At 45.5% G+C, this 22,344-nt stretch overlaps 1 protein-coding gene across 1 annotated transcript in view; it reads right to left on the bottom strand.

Moving 5' to 3' along the window:
* RNF121 (ring finger protein 121) overlaps positions 1-22,344 on the bottom strand; it is a 45,132-nt gene that overhangs the window by 13,279 nt on the left and 9,509 nt on the right. The window contains exons 2-6 of the mRNA XM_068266540.1: positions 13,529-13,566; positions 9,324-9,465; positions 4,947-5,101; positions 4,061-4,168; positions 1,983-2,103 (exon numbers count right to left, since the gene is read on the bottom strand). Coding sequence (XP_068122641.1) covers positions 1,983-2,103; positions 4,061-4,168; positions 4,947-5,101; positions 9,324-9,465; positions 13,529-13,566 — 564 coding nt within the window. The remainder of the gene's footprint in view (positions 1-1,982; positions 2,104-4,060; positions 4,169-4,946; positions 5,102-9,323; positions 9,466-13,528; positions 13,567-22,344) is intronic.

The raw sequence follows: 22,344 nt of genomic DNA, 5'->3' as shown, positions 1-22,344 counted from the left end.
CTATGGCTCAAGTGGGCGATATTACAGTTTAACAGTGTGCTGACCAGGAAGCTGTTATGGGGTAATGGCCATTTTCAAGATGGAGGATGGAGAAATCCATTGATCACAGTGGATAAATCGGACGCAGGAGAGGAGAAAGAGATTGATAAGCAGACTACACAGGAGGTAAGTATGACTTGTGTATGGTTATTTTGACTTTTTATTTTCAGTTCAGGTTCTCTTTACTGTGGTGGCTACACCAATCTCATGTCTGCACGGTGTCTGGGCAACTTCCCTGGGAACCCCTTCCTCAGTATATACAAATGTGGGTGTCCGACTATTTCTCTACGAAGCATTGCCAGCAGTTCAGGGTGCCAGCAATCTAAGTATTGCATGTTGTACAAATATCTGTACAAGTACATATCGTTCCTTATCATACTCATCATAGCACATCTATTTTACCTATAATCAGCTTCTATATAAGGCAGGGAGGGTACTAGTTTAAATTGCATGGATTTCCTGCACAGGCCGCAATATCAAACATAATGAAGGTCTACGGCCCGCACTGCAAAACTCTGCCATCTGCGGCTTGTAATGTAACTTTTTAAAAAATATGCAGCGTGTACGATCTTTCCGCATACTGTACACACAAAAAATAAATAGGACACTATTTTTCTCCATTGAAATAGAGAGGCCATTAAAAAAAAATGCAAAACGCAAGGGTGAAAAGCAAACAAATACAAAAATGCAGAACCAAAGATGCAAAATGCAGAGAAAATTACAGAAATGCACACAGCAGAAAACACGTGGATTTCCTGCACAGATAAGTGTGCTCCCAGAATCCTGTACAAATAAACACAGATACAGCCTACACAGCACAGGCAGGTAGTCCACGACTTACGAACGACCCACCGATACGAATGGCATGGATTCTCCATTTCCATGGGAACAAGTCAAAATTTCTCTTTTCAAATTGGACTTGTAGTTTTTGAGAAAATCGATTTTAAAAAAATTCTAAGAAAAAATGGCTTTTAAACTTGTATAAGCAGGTACAGAGGGCAGAGGTGACACAGAGGGGGACACTGGAGGCACAGGGGGGCACAGAGGAGGTACAGGGGACAGAGGTGACAAAGAGGGGCACACTGGAGGCACAGGGGGGCACAGAGGAGGTACAGGGGACAGAGGTGACAAAGAGGGGCACACTGGAGGCACAGGGGGGCTCAGAGAAGGTACAGGGGACAGACATGGCACAGTGTTCCGACTTAAGAACAGATTCAGGTTAAGAATGAACCTACAGTCCCTATCTCGTTCATTAACCGAGGACTACCTGTATGTCTCAGAAACGTTAAAGTAAATGTAAAGGCCAAAAGAAAAGGTTAGATACTTCCCTATGGGCAGGGAGGGCTCTGGATCTGATAGAGTGTCCCCCTGACCTCTCTTGTACCCCTTGATCCAGTGCCTTAACCAGTTTAATTTTCCACCTTGGAAGGCTTCAGAAGCACTCGTGTCCAAGTGCTGCTGAAGACAGGTGGCTTTGAACTGCGCATGCGCAAACTTGGTCCCCCGTGCGCAGTACGGAGCTGCCTATTTTCAGAAGCACATGGGGACACGAGTGCTTCTGAAGCCTTCCGAGGGCTCCCAGACGTGTTTCAACCAATTGGCTGAGTACACACAGTGGAGGTGACGGCGCTGGAAGGAGGGGAACAAGAGAGGACAGGGAAGGCTCTATAGGATTCAGAGCCGCCCCTCTCCACAGGAAAGTCCAGACTCTTCCCTGTCCATAGGTATCTTTTTTTTTGCCTTTACATTACAAGGGGGTTCCAGACTCCTGATAAGCTGTGTAGTAGGATATTAATGTCACTGGATGTTAGCGGTGGCAATTATTTTGCACTGTAGTTATTAGTTTCATCATCCCACTATCTAGTGTGGTCACACAGTGCCAGTGATAGATGAGGTCACAGTGCGCTAGCCTGCTGAATTATGGGTAATCCCTCCATACTTACACCTATAGTGGAGGCCATGTAATCTGCACACATCTCTGCAAAGTCTCTACCCAGCACCCCGTAATAGAGGCCGTAAAACAGGAGGGAGATGCCGAAGTCCATGGCGTCCTCCGGCTTTATCCTGCGGAGACCAGAGGAGAGGTAGAGGTAATGTCATTGCTTGTTATAGGGATACATATTCATATCAGGAGGTACAACAGCTATATAGCGATCCATGAGCAAAATCAGCCTTCAGCTTCCTCTTGTAGCTGGAAATGAAAGTATATAAGGAAACACACAGCAATAGTCTACAACAGGGGTGCCCATTAGGTAGATCACATAGGACTTCATGGTAGATCCCGACCCCACTACCTTTTCCATTCTGTATATAAAGCTGTGCTCCTAAGATTGCACATAGGTAGATCATTTTGACTTGCTAATTTTTTAAAGTAGATCACAAGCTGAAAAAAAGTGTGGGCACCTCTGGTCTACAATCATAAAATGACAAACAATTCCATGACATGCTTATAAACCGGACTGAGGGCCACACCCCGGATCAGGAAAACGATTCAACCAATCACACCCAGCCAGATACTACAGGGCGAAACGGCACACTGGGACTCCCCACTTGGAAATTATAGCGCTACTATAGACTGCAATGTTAACTGCAGCTATAGTAGGGCCCAGTGGGCAGTCTGGTTGCCGGATGTAGACGAATCGTCGGGCACCACAAATGAATGCGGAGATAACGACTTAGGGGAAATGGCTCCAGAGATAGCTGCACAGATGGTAACGGCTCATAGGGTTTGGCAATTATGTGACCGGACCCTACATTGGTAGTGCTACTGATAGCCGTAGGAAGGTTAGTGTTAGGCGTAGGTAGGGGGTAGGTTAGTGCGAGTGGAAGGTTGGGAAAAGCAATAGTGAAATGTATTAATTTATTGACCCATCTCTCCACCTTCCTCAGTTTTCTATGTAAAGATTGCATTTACTTCCCTTGGGCTTCTTCCAGCTCCTAGCAGTCTATAAGGTCTCTCGCCGCAGTTCTCCAGGGTGCCGCCGTCCCCCACGAAAGACCCCCGAGCACAGTTGTGGTCGCAGGCTACTGTGCATGCGGTCCTCGAATCCCTCTCTCAATTGTGCTCCTGTGGCATTCTGCACTAGTGCAGTGTCAGGCTCGGTGAACTGCGCAAGCAGAACACTCCCAGCCACAGAAATGCGCTCGAAAGAGGCGCGCCGGCGCAAGTCCCTCAGTCTCCGCTGTCTCTTCTCTGCTCTGGTTTCAATTTACTTCCTGTCGGGAGAAGTTTAAACAGTAGAAGGCGCTCTACTGTTTAAACTTCCCCCGACAGGAAGTAAATGCAGCCAGCCGGAGCCCAGCGTGGAGAAGGGACAACGGGGACACGCCCTGGTGGTACAGGTAATGTATTGCCGCTAGCGTCGGGCATTTGAAATGCCGCTATCGACGCACTCCCGAGCCGCCGGCGATCGAGCAAAATCTTCTGTGCGGACAGATCGACGGATTGATCGATTTCAGACGGAAAATGGTAGTTCGTCAGCGTCTGCGCATCGATTTCACAGCAGATTCAATCACAGTGATTGAATCTGCTGTCTATCGGCGGGAAATCGTGTAAGTGTATGGGCCCCTTAAATCTAATATCTCCCCCTACAGCTCGGATGTCCTTCATGCCTGGTCTGGATGTAACCCTGATTCTGGTCTAGAAACGAGCCTGTGAATTAGCATGAATTAAAGAAGCATTTAAAGATATAGCTCAGTGTTCTCCCCAGAAATTTTTTCCCAGCCGGTTGGCATGAAAAAGTAGCCGGGTGGGGCGAGATGAGAGAATGCAGGGCCGGTGCTTCTCTGCACAACTCTCCTTACAACAGAGGAGGAGGTGAGCCAATGACAGCCGGGTGCTCATCAAAACTAGCCGGGTGCTCCACCCGGCTGTCATCGGCTCACCTCCTCCTATGCTGTAAGCAGAATTGTGCATTCTCTCATCCCTCTCTTAAACAGCCTGGGGAGAACACTGAAGCTGCATACCCACCCTTCTCAAGAAGCCCCCAAGCACAGGATAGTGAACAGGTGACACACCTACCTGAAGAGGAAGTTCAGCCCAAACAAGGTGAACATAACCGCGATATATCCCACAATGCCGGTGGCGTAACTCATCTTATACAGGAGGAGGAACCATTTATATACAAGTCTGCAGAGACAACAAGAAAGAAAAGAGTGAATTCTGATTTTCCTGGAGTCAAGCTTACATAAAAAAAAATGAGGAGTTCAAAGTGCTTGTATCTGCCTCTGCACATCAATAACGTTACTCAGACAGTCACATGACTGGTTTATGTCTGTCCATGTTAAAGAGGAGGAGCTACAGGTGACATAACATGGTGCCATTCACCAGAGTCCTGCCAGGATGGGAAATACAGTAGAGGTCAGGGGAAGGACAGGAAACACAACAGCGGTCACGGGAAGGACAGGAAACACAACAGAGGTCAGGGGAAGGACAATAAACACAACAGAGGTCAGGGGAAGGACCAGGAAACACAACAGAGGTCAGGGCAAGGACAGGAAACACAACAGAGGTCAGGGGAAGGACAATAAACACAACAGAGGTCAGGGGAAGGACAGGAAACACAACAGAGGTCAGGGGAAGGACAGGAAACACAACAGAGGTCAGGGGAAGGACAGGAAACACAACAGAGGTCAGGGGAAGGACAATAAACACAACAGAGGTCAGGGGAAGGACCAGGAAACACAACAGAGGTCAGGGGAAGGACCAGGAAACACAACAGAGGTCAGGGGAAGGACCAGGAAACACAACAGAGGTCAGGGGAAGGACCAGGAAACATTGCTCCCCAGCACACTCTGGTGGCCGGCAGATGAGATTGTGTTATTTCATATCTGAGTAAAATGAATGCTCCCCCTATCTGAGCACTTTAGTGCAGCCCGGCGTCAGGCTAGCAGCAGCCGCTCCTCACCTGGGGGTGGTCTGCACCAGGGGCTTGCGGGTGGCCCTGTAGGTGATGAAGGCGGTGACCAGAGAGAAGAGGACCCAGATCCCCAGGAACCGCCACCAGTGCAGCTTCACTGTGAAATAGACGGGGACGATCCACATCTGGAAGAGAGTCACCATCTGCGGGAAGACACAAAACGAGTGACACCGGGAAACAGAAATATGTCTACCGTATCGTGCTAAATACATATAAAGACACACACCATGTGTTTCAATGCAGTTAAGAAAGTAGATTGAAAAAGGTGCAGAGCAATAAACAATTGCAGCCAAGAGGCTGATACGGATATGTACAAATACACAGGATACATACAAAGACCAAGTGCAAAACCCGAGGTAACAAGGATGTAAGACATAAGTATATTGCCAGCAATCAACAGTATGCAGTTATAGGGGAAAGCATATCATGCATAGACAACCTTTGTACTCTGTGGCAAAGCCCTGTCCTATATAGGGATGGGAATACCTGCATGTCATATAGTGTGCAAGCTGTTTTGGAAGCCAACGTCTTCCATTTGCTGCATCTGTTTTGAATGCAAGTTGTGTAATCTGCCTGTGTATTGGGCTCTGCACATCTATGCAGCTGGTCATCCCGGGTGCAGCCTGTATTTGAAAGCGCTGCCAATATCTCCTGCTGTACAAAAATGTAAGTCTACTTATGGCTAGCTGCATTCATGTGTATCGGTTTGCTTTCAATTTATCTAGATTAGGGTTTAGTGCATAGTTTTGCATCTGATTTGTATGCAAGGTGTGTATTTGAGTCCCTAGGGGGCGCTGCACACTTCTGTTGGTTTCATTTCAGTTGCAGCCCGATTAGGAGCGCTGACAATTTTTTGCTGTTCTTTAGAACCTGCATGTGATATGCAAAGCTAAAAGCATGAGCTGTAGTGTCCAGCGATCAAAGCAAAACGAGAAGCAACAGTCCAAACGGCGTTTCAGAAAATATTCCTTAATCAATGAGAATCGGCAATGCAGACAAATTAAGCTGTGTGGAGGGGTCCATTTAGCTCTGCATATCACATGCAGGGATTCCCATCCCCTTATAGAGCAGGGCTTTGCCATAGAGTACAAGGAAGGGTGTTTGTGCTGTATATGCTTTCCAGTATAACTGCATACTGTGGATTGCTGACAATATACTTATGTCCAACATCCTTATTACCTGGCAATGGCTGACGCATCATTTGGATATGGACATGAATTGTGTGCCTTTCCACTGGCCCGATAGCATTGTCAGTCACTGTGACGTCAGGGGCATTGGGCCAGTGGAAAGCCACGGCAATGCCTCACTACGAGGGAGGAGACGGGGATGAGTGACCTATAACCCACGGCAACGCGTCATTACAAGGGAGGAGACTGGGTATAACCCACGGCAACGCGTCACTACGAGGGAGGAGACGGGGAAGAGTAAGCTATAACCCACGGCAACGCATAACTACGAGGAAGGAGACGGGAAGGAGTGAGCTATAACCCACCGCAATGCGTCAATACATCGGAGGAGACAGGGAGGAGTGAGCTATAACCCATGGCAACGTGTCACTACAAGGGAGGAGACGGGGAGGAGTGAGCTATAACCCACCGCAATGCGTCAATACATCGGAGGAGACAGGGAGGAGTGAGCTATAACCCATGGCAACGTGTCACTACAAGGGAGGAGACGGGGAGGAGTGAGCTATAACCCATGGCAACGCGTCACTAAGAGGTGGGGAGGAGTGAGCTATAACCCACGGCAACACATCACTACGAGGGAGGAGACGGGAAGGAGTGAACTATAACCCATGGCAGAGTGTCACTACGAGAGAGGAGACGGGGAGGAGTGAGCTATAACTCACGGCAACGCGTCACTAAGAGGGAGGAGATGGGGAGGAGTGAACTATAACTCACGGCAACGCGTCACTACGGGGGGGGGGGGAGTGAGCTATAACCCGAAGAGTGCTTCCTGTCATTTGGTGCCTGCATCCAGTATACTGTACTGTCACTGCATGGACACCGGTAACTGTATATATTTCGGGTTTAAAACACTCAAGTGTTTTAAATTTCCAGTTTCATCCCCCTTTAAGAGCGCACCTTCAATTCAGGACCAGAGCTGCACATCTGTAGCAGATTTCAGAGCTGCATATAATCATTCAGATCATGTGATGGGTTTCTAAGTCTCTGATTTGATATGATCACTTCTTCCTTAAAGGACACCTGTAACAAGAGAGCTATGGATGCTGCTATATTTAATTCCTGTTAAACAATACCAGTTTCCTGGCTGCCCTGCTGATCCATTTGGCTGCAGTAGTGTCTGAATAACCCACCAGAAACAAGCATGCAGCTAATCTGTCAGATCTGACAATATAGCCAGAAACACCTGATCTGCTGCATGCTTGTTCAGGGGCTATGGCTAAAAAATATATGGCAGCCTCCTTTAAAGTGTACCCAAGGTGCCATGTGACATGATGAGATAGACATACAGTGCTAAGCCTACAAATTACGGTGTTCCTTTTCTTCTTTTTTTGGCTAAGAGAGTTAAACATTCCGGTCTGCAAATGACAGTTTCTCTTCAGTTAAGACTTAGCTGGTCTACAGCATGACCCTCACAGATGAGGAATTACTGCCATAAAATGCTTTCCAGGCAGAGAACAGCTTCTGAGTGCAGGGGATAGACTAAAAAAAGGTCAATAGTTCATATATTTTAGCTCTGGGACACTTGAAAAACTTATTGCGCAGAGACAATAAAACATTAAATCTACTTTTTAAGTTTTTAAACATAAAATAAAACTGAGGGACATAAAAAAGAAGAAGTCATTTTTAGGAGTAAGAGGATAGAGACAATTGTTCATTTTCACCTCTGGTTCACTTTGAGCTACGCAGGTAACGGGAAGAACATATCACTGTTACCAGCAAATCAGAGACTTACAAATGTGTCACCTGATCCAACTGATCACATGATTCTCTGTATGATTTGGTATAGACCAGAAACGCTAATCAGGTCATTAGAATGTCTGAATTAAGGATGAGGAGACAGAGAATACAACTGAATATAATGTGCAAATTATTACCTACTTGGCTGTCAAAACAGGACTAACAACATAAAAACTCATAATGTGAATATCACTTTGTAGCGCTTGTATTTTTAATAAAGGTGAATAGGAGACTTAATAACCACCAGCTTTCATATTTAATGCAGCCGTTTCAGAAAAAACTGCCAATTTATTTACAGGGAAGGAGCCAGGCAATAAATGCTGTAAGCCTGTATGGATAGGCGCACACTCGCTGCAAAACGGTGCTACACAACGCATTTTCAATCGGAGGAGTTCTAGGAGGTAATTTCTAGTTGCCTTCTTGGGCTTTAAAGAGACTCTGTAACAAAATTTTGAGCCTTATTTCTTCTGTCCTATAAGTTCCTATGCCTGTTCTAATGTGGTCTGTCTTACTGCAGCCTTTTCTACTTGCACTGTCTCTGTAATATATCTTATCTTCTTGGCTCTGTCGGGCTCAGGCTGGAATGTGTGGAATGTGCAGCACTGGTTGTCATTGGCAGAAGTTTTACACACCCTCTCCAAGCTCTGCATGAGTCACACCAGATAGCTGTTCTCAGCCTATAATACTCTGGTTAGAAGCCATGTCTTTTGTTTGTAAACACTGCCTAAAACTGTTAATTACAAGCCAGGATTGCAGCAGAGAGTGGCAGAAACAGCACAGAGGGGCCCAGGAGAACATAAGGAATAGAATGGTATGCTTTTTATTGTAAGAATATTAGAGTACAGATTCTCTTTAAAGTGTGTCCGAGTCAGTGCGGGGAAGGTGGCAGATGGGATACAGGGATACAGAGGCATGTTCCTTGCTCCATGACATGCCTCTGTGTCCTCTCCGTGACAATTACCCCCCTCCCCCCAAATTGCCAACAAGCAATTTGTCGGCAGCTAACAAGGTGAGGGCGGGGGGGGGGTGAGGCTCCCTACAGGAAATGCACTCCTGCAAAAAAAACTCCCAGTCTGGCATTAGAAACAGCCCTTCCCCAGCTCTCAATATTCAGCTCTGCCTCACTCCTCGCACGGATGAGACACGATGAGACACAGAGCCAGAGCAGCAGTGTCGTGACCTCGGGGTCGTGGACATTTTTTCTTCAAAAATGAAACTGAGGGATTTCTGGCCACTGGAGCGGTGGTAACTGACGCTACCTGATCCGGCTAGCCCTCCGAATCAGGAAGTAGATTTTCTTTTATAAAAAATACTCCGGCTCAGGTTCTCTTTAAGTACACATTTCTTTTAGTCATTTATCGGAGGGGTTATCCTCATACATAAACCAGAAATCCCCCCCCCCCCAGTACCCCAGTAGACCGGAGCGGCGGTAGGATCTTACATTGTAGGAGCGCGGGTGCCTCTGTTTCCATTGGACGAGCAGCAGTTGTGCCACCACCAGGGTGGCGATGAGAATGAGGACCATCTCGGCATGCATGGCCTCGTGGCCCCGGTGCTTGGCGTGCATGCGGGCATGTTCCACCCTGTAACCACACAAAGGAGACCGCGTGTTACACGCATGCAGGGAAATACACTCTCAGTACATGGGTGACTATGATATGAAAACACGAGCAATAATAAATCACAGTCTGCTTTACATTTCCAGTAACTGACAGTAAGCCAGCACTCCTCCTCTTCGCAACTGTACTCGGTTTGGAGCACTGTAGCCCCGAGACTGCTCAGATTTTTGTTTTTTTAAACCTTATGATATAATGAATTGTAGGTGTAGTACGGGTAAGTAATAGAACATTAGAGGCAAAGAAGAGAGTCTCATTTGTATTAATTTATTATTTAAATAACATTGCACCATTCTGTCACATTTGTAGTTTTAACTCCAGACTCTTTGAAGCTATAAACAAAGCATAATAAATAATGACCCTTTGAACTTTACAGCAGTAAAACCTTATATCAAGTTGTCTCTCGCTGTTTCTTGGCTGTTTAGGTCAGTGTTCTCCCCAGAGCCTTTTAACTGGGCGGAGCGCCCACGTGACTCTGCCCTCCTGCCCGGCTGCCGTTTGTCCTGGTCTGTGAAACAATCTTTCTTCCTCTGCTTTATTAGAGCGAGCAGCGGCAGCTTCACTGCAGCCAGCCCGCTGCCATTCAGGGACGCTATCTCCGCCCTCCTCCCCCAGCTCCCGTCTGTAGTGTGGAGGGGCGGGGAAAGCTTTGTAACTTCTACAAGCCGCGGGGTAGATGAAGATACTAGGAGAGGACGTGCCGCTCTGATCACAGGCATGTGTGTCTCCCCGTCATAAAGTATGTGTGAAGCCCCAGCGAATGCACAGGAGAGCATGTCTGATGATGTTTGTTTTTCCCGTTCTTTCAGGCATGTCTTTCCATCTCCCACCATCAAGTGCCTGTAAAGCAATAATTACTGGTCCTGCTGCCTGGCCACTGTGTATCTGAATGTGATGTCCCTGTAGACGGGTGGGGGTGGAGAGGTCAGCCTGTGCTGTCTCCTGCAGTGCTGCACAACTGTACAAATTAGCACTGATTAACCCATTGCTTAATGTGCCATGTGGGGTGGGGAAGAAGGCTCACTCTGGCTGCTGCTAATGGAGGAGGGAGAGTCTGCCTTTGCCTGGAAAAGTCTCATAGATGCAATTCTGTTGGAGAGGGATATTCCAGTGCTGCTGGTAGATGGGGGTCAGAGAGGTCTTCAAATCCACCAGCAGCACCCTGACTGAGAATGCCCCTTCCTAGCCAGTGTTAACCCCTTTTCTCCCACCCAGTAGCACCCAACGTGACAGTGACCTTCCCCCACCCGGCTACTTTTTCATGCCACCTGGCTGGAAAAAAATTCTGGGGAGAACACTGTAGGTGCTTCAGAAAACAGGTTTGTATCTGACCCAGTTTGTGGAAGAGCTCAGAGAAGCTCTTTTGCAACTGAAGTTTATTTAAAGAGGAACTGTCGCGAAAATCTTACAATTTAAAACACAAATAAGTACATTTCTCCCAGAGTAAAATGAGCCATAAATTACTTTTCTCCTATGTTGCTGTCACTTACAGTAGGTAGTAGAAATCTGTCATTAACAACAGATTTTGGACTAGCCCATCTTCTCATAGGGGATTCTCAGGGTTTTCTTTATTTTTAAAAGCACTTAGTGAATGGCAGTTCCTCCTTCCAACTGCCAGAATAGTGTGCAGCGAGCAGGGAAGCTGGCCAGAATCATTGTATAAATCTTTTTCAGGGAATGTCTTTATAAAGAATAAAAGCCATGCTGAGCCTTTGTGTGTTAGGGTTAGGAAAAGTGGATGTAGCCAACACCAGCCAAATACATACCCGGGCAACACCGGGTCATCAGCTAGTAAAGAATAAAGCCTTGCTGAGAATCCCCTATGGAGAAATGGACTAGTCCAAAGCCTGTCGGTAATGTCAGATTTCTACTACTTACTGTAAGTGACAGCAACATGGGAGAAAAGTCATATATGGCTCATTTTACTCTGGAAGAAACACTTATTTGTATGTGTTTTAAATTTTAAGATTTTCGTGACAGTTCCTCTTTAACTCTTCCTGTACTGGAAAACAACATAAGATTTGTTTCTTTGCTACTAAAGTTCTATTCATTATCCGTGCTACACATTATATCATAACTCCATTTTCACGTCAGGCTTGCTTTCAATAGATTAGCCATTAGATTCAATACAAAGATTAAATCCATCGTACACCTATTAAAGGTGATTGTAACATCCAAAAATAAAAAATTACTAAAAAACAGTTAAGGGGCCCATACACTGGTCGGTTTCAGCCTACGATCGAATCGATCGATTGGAAATCGATTGCTGATCGATTGGCTGATCGACTGATTTGCAGCTGATTTCGATCGATCTGATCTATCTGACAGGATGGAAAATTTAGGTCGATCTGCTGCTGGCAGCAGATCAATGGCCCATAGAGTTGCATTGGATCTAATGACTAGTACACACCATACAATGTTCTGTTTTTCTGGGAATACACGGCTTGATACTGAGCCATTTAGACGGCTCGATAGATAATTTCCGACATGTCCGATCTCCCGCCCGATCGTTTCGTCGCTCGATTCCACATTGAAGACAATGGAAAAAGATAAGAAAAGCGAACGGAGGATAAGAGAATCGCCCGCGGAAAACGATCGGGCGCAGAATCGAGCGGCAAAAACGAGCCGTGTATGTCCAGCATTAGATTATTTTCTGTTAAGGTGGATCCGAGATGAATTTTTACTCATTGCATAATTGTGTTCCTTTCCTATTGTTTATAGGGCATTCCTCAAGCCAAATACTTTTTTTTGTTTTTGTTTTAATACTCTAATTCCCAATAAACCACAGGTTTTCAGAGAGCCAAGGCACTTTCAGACAGTAGCAAGGGCTCATGGGAGGCAGAGGGGAAGGAGGAGGAGGGGGGATTAGGTTTTTTTGCTCAAGATGCAGATAAGCCTGCCTCTGTGTAATGTTTACAAATAACATGGCTGCTGTCATTGTATCACAGGAATAAATAATCATATTCTATTATATCTGTTTGCAGCTAGATTTGCTGTGTAAACTATATAAACTTTAGATAAGATATACAGACAAGTTACTTGTTCTAGTTAGTTTTTCATCTCGGATCCGCTTTAAGTACTGGTATAGACTGGTCATTACCTCTGGTGCATTGTCTTCTGGTTATCTCCTGCTGAGTAGAACAATGATGCCTAATTGCTGGGCAGATAGATGGTGAGATAGATACTTTCCAACATGTTGGAAATTATCTATCTGGCAGGAAAATCTAAAGCTGGGCATACACGGTGTCGAGGGGATACTTATCAATCGAGCCCGATGGCTCGATTGATAATATCCGACGTGTCCGATCACCGCGGGGATCGATTCCACGCTCGATCCCCACGGGCGGACAATAGCGGCGAATCGAGCGGAAGATAAGAAGCGCCGGCGGGGACAAGCGGGAATCAATCCGGGCGCGGGCGAGCGGGGACGCGGCAGGAGTTGATCTGGCAGCTAATCGGCCGCCGGATCGACCCGTGTATGCCCAGCATAAAGGGGCCCATACACTCAGCCGTTTTGCGGCAGATTTCGATCGATCTGACATGCTGGAAAATCTAGGTCGATCTGTTGAGATTACTTATCATTTTGCATTGGCCCTAATGGAAATCTGATGGCAGAAAGATGCCATCAGATCGATTTTCAATAGATTTCATACTGAAATCCATTGGAAATCTGTTCCTAGTAAAAAAATGTTCCTAAACACATCAGATAGCTCAGAAAATCTAGTGATGACCTATCTGCTGCTAATCTAACAAGTGTATGGCCACCTTTAGCTACAGTAACAAGCTTATGTGAAAATGTTACAGTTTTCCGTGGTAGTACAGTGGTCCTGATGGAAGGATGAGAAATAGCGCTGCCCAGCCCTGCTCTCATGCCCCACCCACATTCACAGGTGCGGTTATTAGAACGGATCAAGCATCTCTGTAGTTTTATATAAAACATGCACCATTGGTGGGCCCAGAGGACAGGGTTGGGGTTGATATAACATTGATGTAACATTGATGTAAGGAATGCAGAGAAATGGCTGCTCACCTCCATCGGTCCTCGGGGGCCAGGTCCGACAGGTCCACCTGAAACACAGAGAGGAGGGCACAATGACAATCCGCACAGGTATGCTATGGACTTACAGAGGAGGAGAGCAGCAGGAGTCAGGATGTAGACAGTCATCTGTGCTGTAATATTGCTGTGATGTTACATAAGATGAAGATAGACAAGGCACCTGGCCCAGATGGCATCCACCCCCCGGTATTAAAGGAGTTGAGTTCACTTATCCATAAGCCACTTATTTTCTGTGATTCTCTTTCAAGCGGGTTCAGTTTACAGTTGATAAGTTAAATGACACCTAAAGTGAGAGGGATATGGAAGTTGCCATATTTATTTCCTTTTAAAGGGAATGTCCAAGCAAAATAAAAAAAGGAGTTTCACTTACCTGAAGCTTCTACCAGCCCCAGGCAGCCATCCTGTGCCCTCATAGTCACTCACTGCTGCTCCAGTCCCCCGCTGGCAGCTTGCCGACCTCGGAGGTCGGCGGGACACATTGCGTACATTTTTACGCATTCCCGCTAGTGCAGGAACATTAAAGGTAGCCATACACTGGTCGATGTGCCACCAGATCGACTAGCTGACAGATCCCTATCTGATCGAATCTGATCAGAGAGGGATCGTATGGCTGCCTTTACTGCAAACAGATTGTGAATCGATTTCAGCCTGAAACCGATCACAATCTGTTCAGCTGCTCCTGCCGCCTGTCCCCCCCCCGCGCATACATTACCTGATGCGGGCTCCGGGGCGTCTTCTCCGCATCTTCTCAGCGCTGCACCCGCTCCATCCCGGCGCTTCCTGTGTCACTCCGTGACCAGGAAGTTCAAATAGAGCGCCCTCTATTTGAACTTCCTGGGTCACTGCAGTGACAGGAAGCGCCGGGATGGAGCGGGTGCAGCGCTGAGAAGATGCGGAGAAGACGCCTGGGAGCCCGCATCAGGTAATGTATTTTTCGTCGGATCGGCCGCCGCTAGCGACGCGCACTTTACCCGCGGGCGATCGTGGGTAATTTCCCGCACGGCGCGATCGACGGACCGATCCGATTTCGGGAGGAAATCTGATCGGCGGCGGCGTTTACCGCGAACGATTGGCAGCAGATTCGATCGCAGGATCGAATCTGCTGTCGAAACGGGCGAGAATCGGGCCAGTGTATGGCCACCTTAACACATATTTTTACGCATTACTGGTTCAATGTGTACATTTTTACGCGTTGCACCACTAACGCGTAAAAATGTATGTGTTAATGTTCCTGCACTATCGGGAACCGTAAAAATGTATGCAATGCGGCCCGCCGACATCCGAGGTCGGCAAGCTGCCAGCGGGGGACTGGAGCAGCAGTGAGTGACTACGAGGGCACAGGATGGCTGCATGGGGCTGGTAGAAGCTCCAGGTAAGTGAAACTCATTTTTTTATTTTGCTTGAACCTTCCCTTTAAGCAGGGCTGTGGAGTCGGTCCAAAAATCCACCGACTCCGACTCCAACTCCTCAGTTTAGGATTCCACCGACTCCGACTCTTCGACTCCGACTCCTCTAATTTGCATATTACAATTTTGTTGATTAAAAGTATGTAACATGAAATTCGTCTCTTAACTGCCAACGCTTAGGAATTTTACAAGACAACTGAAGTGAGAAGGATATGTAGACTACTATATTTATTCCCTTTAGACTAAAACTAGTCCTTGGTAAGAGTACTTGTAAAAGGTACAAACCGGAACAAAGAACATCTATCAGGCCCTAGGCAATGTAAGTGTGGGTACATGTAAGAATGATGCGCAGGTACTCTGCAGGGGAATGAGGAGATTCTTCCTCTATTACACATTCTTCATGCACAATCTGAACCAGGTTTATGGGTGACAGACAACACCTCTGTGTTCAATGTGCACAGCATTCTCAGTGGATTCCCTGCAGCTCTGTGGGGAGTGCATATGTAGAGTATAGTACTACTGTGTAACAAAGTAAACCTGAGACAGATGAAATTAAAGGTTTATACATACCTGGGGCTTCCTCCAGCCGCCTTCAGGATAATCAGTCCCTCGTTGTCCTCCTCCACCACCTGGATCTTCTGCTATGAGTCCAGGTACTTGAGCCAGTCGGGCGTAGTGCGCATGCACACACTCCGCCGCCAGGAGCATACTACACCTGTGCAGCACTATTGTGCAGGTGCAGAATGTTCCTGGCTGTGGGAGCGGCATGCGGCCGGACAGCGCTGACTGGCTGAATTACCAGGACTCATAGCAGAAGATCCGGGTGGTGGAGGACAGCGAGGGACTGATTAGCCTGAAGGGAGCTGGAGGAAGCCCCAGGTATGTATAAAACTTTACTTTTCATCCGTCTCAGGTACCCTTTAATTTGTAGTCACCAACCCAAATTTTAACATATCAAATTATTTGATTTCATCAGCAAAGGGAGTGCATACATTTGCATAAATCAGCATCAGTGCAGAATTATTTCCATCTCATTGACCATCTCTATTAGTGACACAGCTACACATCAGGCTTTATTCTTACAGCATAGATGTTATTTAGTATATATAAGAGATTCCAGTGTACACATCATATATACAGTCACAATCAGATGTGTATATCTGACCTTAAAAATACGGGGACTGCTTTATTGAAGCAGCACAAGTAACTAATTTTGATTGGTTTATTTCATTTTTGTGGACTAAGCACAGCTATTACTGTATATATACTGTATATATACATTATTTTTAATGACTATTATCTGAGAAATAGAACATTTTATCATATTTTCTATTTTAATTACAGTTACAAATTCATTAGGAGTCGGAGTCGGTGCATTTTTTCCCGACTCCGACTCTAGGCACCCAAAATTGCCCGACTCCGACTCCACGACTCCGACTCCACAGCCCTGCCTTTAAGTAGGGCTGTGTTTCCTCAGTCTAATACTTAGCAGGGCTGTGGATTTTGTACAAAAATCATCCAACTCCGTTTATGAAATCAACGACTCCGACTCCAACTCCGGGTGCCCAAAATTGCCCCGACTCCAACTCAGACTCCACAGCCCTGCTTTTAAGCAATACCAGTTGCCTGGCTGTCCTGCTGATCCTCTGCCTTTAATACTGTTAGCCATAGACCCTGAACAAGCATGCAGCAGATCAGGTGTTTCTGCCTACAGGCGCCTAATGATAGAAAGGCGGCTCACTCTGCTCCTTGAGCGCCTTCTTCCCTCCTTCCCTATGCAACTTAATACTGAGGGTACCTCTGGCTACCTAGTACGAAGTGACTCCTGTAGCGGTGCGATTCAGCGGGTGTTTGTAGGTTCATAGATGGCGAAGTCTAAGGTTCCAGGACATCTATGCCTATAGCCTCCTGTGAGGTAAATAGTGAATGTTGGTAATCTACATACATAAAACCGCGCGTGCGTGTGTGAAACGCCTTGACTGATTTGAACAAAACTTGGCATACAGATCCCTTACTACCTGGGATGATATGTTCTGGGGGTCTCGCGGCCCCCCTGCATACCTGGGCAGAGCTCCAAACACCCAATCAGATTTCACCCATTCATGTCAATGGAAAAGGCTGCCATTCTCACAGTAATCAAGCCAGAGTCCCCACACTTGGCACAGTTGGTCACTTGGTGACCGAGGTTACCAATCCAGGAAAAGTGGGCGGAGCTATAAACAGCCAATCAAATTTCAGTAGCTCATTTTTAATGGGAAAATGTAAACTGCAGCCATTCTTATACTGTTAATCACAAGGTTTTAAAACTTGGCACACATGGTCACTCGGTGAATGTGATTATTGGGTGACTGGGGTCAAAATTCACTAAAGGGGCGGGGCCACAAAACTGCATATCAGGTTTCTTTGCTGGATAAACTGCTTCCATTAGCACATTTTTGATGCCAGGAACCTGAAAGCTCACAAACTTGGTCATTGAGTGACTGTGTGTCAAGGTTATAAAAAGTGGGCAGAGCCAAAAACAGATTTAATTAATGGCAGGGTTCTCAAACTTTGCACAGGTTGTTACTGGGATTAATATTTAGAAAAGTGGGTGGAGCCTAATAATGCTGGGAATACACCATACAATTTTCTGTTAGATTTCCCTCCCCCCCAAACTCTACCCACACACCCCCTCGGCATATCCTTATTCCTATCCATCCTACCCCTAGGCATTCGCTCCGTGTTTCCTGTTGCCTCTGGAATGCCAGACCCACCCTCAATAAGCTGCTCTCTGAAACTCGCTCCCTCCAGCCACCAGACTCGCCCCAACCTTTAATACCTTCACACAAGCTCTCAAGACTCACCCTTTCATGCTCGCATACCCCCCTACACCAGCACTATAATATGTTCTGTTAGACACCCTCTCGCAGACACACCTATTGTCTCCACCCCCACCCTTTAAGATTGTAAGCCTCTGGCAGGGCCATCTCCCTAAAGGGGCCCATACACTCAGCCGATTTTCTGGCCGATCGATCGATTGAAAATCGGTTGCCCAATCGACCGATCAACGGCCGATTTCGATCGATTTCGATGAATTTCCATCGAACTGGCAGGATGGAAAATTTAGGTCGATCTGATGAGATTGCTTATCAGTTTGCATTGGCCTTAATGGAAATCTGATGGCAAAAAAATGCCATCAGATCGAATTTCAATAGATTTCAAACTGAAATCTATTGGAATTCTATCCTGGTAAAAAATGTTCTAAAAACGCATCAGATAGATCATCAGATGCATTTCTTATCTATCTGCGGCCAATCTGACGAGTGTATGGGCACCTTTAGTGTTTCCAGCTTGATTATGCAATCTTACTGACAACCACCCCTCTTGTGGACTAGAACAGTCTCTATTTTGACCTATGACACTGTACTGTTATCAAATCATTTGCATGATCTTGTTTTGTTGTGAGTTTCCTGTATGTCCTACCTTGTATGTTAACCCTTTTATCTATTGTGCAGCGCTGCGTAATATGTTGGCGCTATATAAATACAATAAATAATAATAATAATAATAATAATAATAATTTACCTGCCAGATAGATAAAGTTCAGCATGTTGGAAATGTATTTATCTTACCATCTATCTGCTGAGCAATTAGGCATTGTTCTACTCAGCAGGAGATAAACAGAAGACAGTGCAGCAGAGATAATGACCAGTCTCTACAGAAAATCTAATTATGCATTCTAACAGAAGAATCTAACAGAAAATTGTATGGTGTATTCCCAGCATTAGAAAGCCAATCAATATTCACCTGATGATTTTCAACGGGAATATTTACATTGCTGCCATTCTTGCACTGTTAATGGCACAAGCCTCAAACTTGGTACAGTTGAACATTGGGTCACTGGGGTTCAAATATAAACTGCAGCCATTCTTACACTACCTAAATTAATGTTCAGCGCTGCGTAATATGTTGGCGCTTTATAAATACAATAAATAATAATGGCAGGGTTCTCAAACTTTGCCCAGTTGGCCACTGGGTGACTGGGATTAATATTCAGTAAAGTGGGTGGAGCCTACAACAGCCAACCAAAATTCACCTGTTGATTTTCAATGGGAATATTTAAATTGCTGCCAAAAACAGCCAATCAGATTTGATTACTTTCAATGGGAAGATACAAATTATTGATACCAAGGACCCCAAAAGTTCATAAACTTGGTAATTGAGTGACTAAAGCTCAATGTCAGAAAAAGTGACTAATATAAAGTGCAACCATTCTTACACTGTTATTGGCAGGGTTCCCAAACTTTGACACAGTTGGCCACTGGGTGACTGGGATTAATAGCTAGAAAGTGGGTGGAGCCTACAACAGCCAATCAAAATTCAAGAGGAATATTTACATTGCTACCATTCTTACATTGATAATGGCAGAGGCCTCAAACCTGATACAGTCAGTCATTGGGTGACTGGGGCCCAAATTCACTAAAGGGAGTGGAGCCACAGACAGATTTGTTAGATTGATTTCAGCCATTCTGTTAGTGGCAGGGTTCTCAAACTTGACACAGTTCGCCACTGGGATTAATATTCAGGAAAGTGGGTGGAGCCTACAACAGCCACTCAAAATTCACGTATTGATTTTCAAAGGGAATATTTACATTGTTGCCACTCTTACACTCTTAATGGCAGATGCCTCAAATCTGGTACAGTCAGTCACTGGGAGACTGGGGTTTATATTCTGAAACCGGGGCGGGCTACAAACAGCCAATCAGATTTGTTTAGTTTGAATGGAAAAATGCAACTTATTGATGCCAAGGACCCCAAAGCTCATAAACTTGGTCATTGAGTGACTGTATGTCAAGGTTAGAAACAGCCAAAAACAACTAACTTTTTACATGGGAAAATATAAACTGCAGCCATTCTTACACGGTTAATGGCAAAGGCCTCAAACCTGCTACAGTCAGTCATTAAGTGACTGGGGTTCAAATTCACTAAAGGGGCGGAGCCACAAACAGCCAATCATATTTTTTTGCTGGATAAACTGCTTCCATTCACCCAATTTTGATGCCAGGAACCCGAAAGCTCACAAACTTGGTCATTGAGTGACTGTGTGCCAAGGTTACAAAAACTGGGTGGAGTCAAAAACAGATTTAATTAATGGCAGGGTTCTCAAACTTTGCACAGGAGGTTACTGGGATTAATATTTAGAAAAGTGGGTGGAGCCTAAGAAAGCCAATCAATATTCACCTGTTGATTTTCAAGGGGAATATTTACATTGCTCCCATTCTTACACTGTTAATGGCACAAGCCTCAAACTTGGTACAGTTGGTCATTGGGCTTCAAATTCAGAAAAAACGGTGGAGCCACAAACAGCCAATCAGATTGGTTTTTAATGATGCCAAGGACCCGAAAGCTCACAAACTGGGTCATTGAGTGACTGTGTGTCCAGGTTACAAAAAGTGGGTGAAGCCAAAATACAAATTTCACTGGGAAAATATAGACTGCAGCCCTTTTTACACTGTTAATGGCAGGGTTCTCAAACTTTACCCAGATGGTCCCTGGGTGACTGAGATTAATATTCAGGGAAGTGGGTGGAGGCTATAATAGCCGAACAAAACTCACTTGTTAATTTTCAAGGGGAATATTTAAATTGCTGCCATTTTTACACTGTTAATAGCAGATGCCTCAAACCTGCTACAGTTGATCATTGGGTGACTGGGGTTCAAATGCTGGAGAGGGGCGGAGTCACAAACCGCCAATCTGATTTATTTAATTTCTATGAGAATATACCTGTACAAATTATTGATGTCAAAGACCCCAATGCTCACAAACTTGGTCATTGAGTGTTTTTTTGTTAGGGTTAAAAAAAAGTGGGCAGAGCCGACACATCCAAATACATACCCAGGCAATGCCGGGTCATCAGCTAGTATATCGATAAAAACATTGACTTGATTAGAACATTGTGTGGAGCCTATGGAATTGCTCTGGGAGTTTAAGGTTTCAGATAGGTTGTAGTAAACTACACCTGCACTATTTGGCCAATTACAATGCTTCAAGCTGTAGAAGGTTCTGTGATTGGAGAATCGTTCCCTATGAGGTTTCCTGCTGGTCGCCTAAATCATACCAGCTCCGTGACAACAGCAGATGTCATGTGACCACACAAGCTTCAGCAACGTTAATGTATAGAGAGAATTTTTCTTCCAGTCACATGATGTACACTGCAGAGGAGGTGGGATGTCCCAGCAGATTAGAGTGCAGCTATTATAGTATGATAAGATTATTTACACACGCTAAATACTCTTTCACAAGTATATCTAACAATGTAAACAATGTAACATCACACAATCTGGAGAAACTCGCTGCCTCTGGAGGAATGACCTTCCCTGTACCCTGGCAGGTAATGAGCCAATCAGACTGCGGAGAGTTTATCAGATACCGCCACCAGGCGACAGCGAGCCGCGGCATGTTCCAAGAACTCCGGGGAAACAGAGAGATGACCCATCTGAGGACAAGGCGAGCTCAGAGCTGCTTCCCCCTCTCCCCAACAAACACTGGAGACCTTTATCAGAAGCAGATAAAGCTTCCCAATACACCCAGTTACCAACACCCCATAAAGGGAACCTAAACTGAGAAGGATATGGATTTTTCCTTTTAAAATAATACCAGTTGCCTGACTCTCCTGCTGATCCTGTGTCTCTAATATGTTTAGCCACAGCCCCCGAACAAGCATGCAGATCAGGTGCTCTGACTGAAGTCAGACTGGATTAGCTGCATGCTTGTTTCAGGTTTATGATTCAGTCACCACTGCAGCCATAGAGATCAGCAGGGCTGCCAGGCAACTGGTATTGTTTAAAAGGAAACATCCCTATCCCTCTCAGTTTAGGTTCCCTTTAAGTGGACCTGAACTGTTGCACAGGGCAGAAGGAAAACATAGAACAGTACACTCTTTATGTTTTAAAGGATACCCGAACTGACATGTGACATGAGATAGACATGGGTATGTACAGTGCCTAGCACAAATAACTAGGCTGTGTTCCTTTTTTTCTTTCTCTGCCTGAAAGAGTTAAATATCAGGTATGTAAGTGGCTGACTCAGTCCTGACTCAGACAGGAAGTGACTACAGTGTGACCCTCACTGATAAGAAATTACCCTTTTTATCTCTTTCCTGCTCTCAGAAGCCATTTTCTGCTAGGAAAGTGTTTTATAGCTGGAATATCTTCTCAGTGAGGGTCACACTGTAGTCACTTCCTGTCTGAGTCAGGACTGAGTCAGCCACTTACATACCTGATATTTAACTCTTTCAGGCAGAGAAATAAAAAAAGGAACACAGCGTAGTTATTTGTGTGCCTGGCACTGTACATACCCATGTCTATCTCATCATGTCACCTCGGGTATCCTTTAGGCTGGTTT

The sequence above is a fragment of the Hyperolius riggenbachi genome, chromosome 2 (genome assembly GCF_040937935.1).
Source record: "Hyperolius riggenbachi isolate aHypRig1 chromosome 2, aHypRig1.pri, whole genome shotgun sequence".
NCBI classification, from domain to species: Eukaryota; Metazoa; Chordata; class Amphibia; order Anura; family Hyperoliidae; genus Hyperolius; species Hyperolius riggenbachi.
The sequence above is the reverse complement of the archived record's forward strand: the minus strand, read 5'-3'. Positions and strand labels throughout refer to the sequence as shown.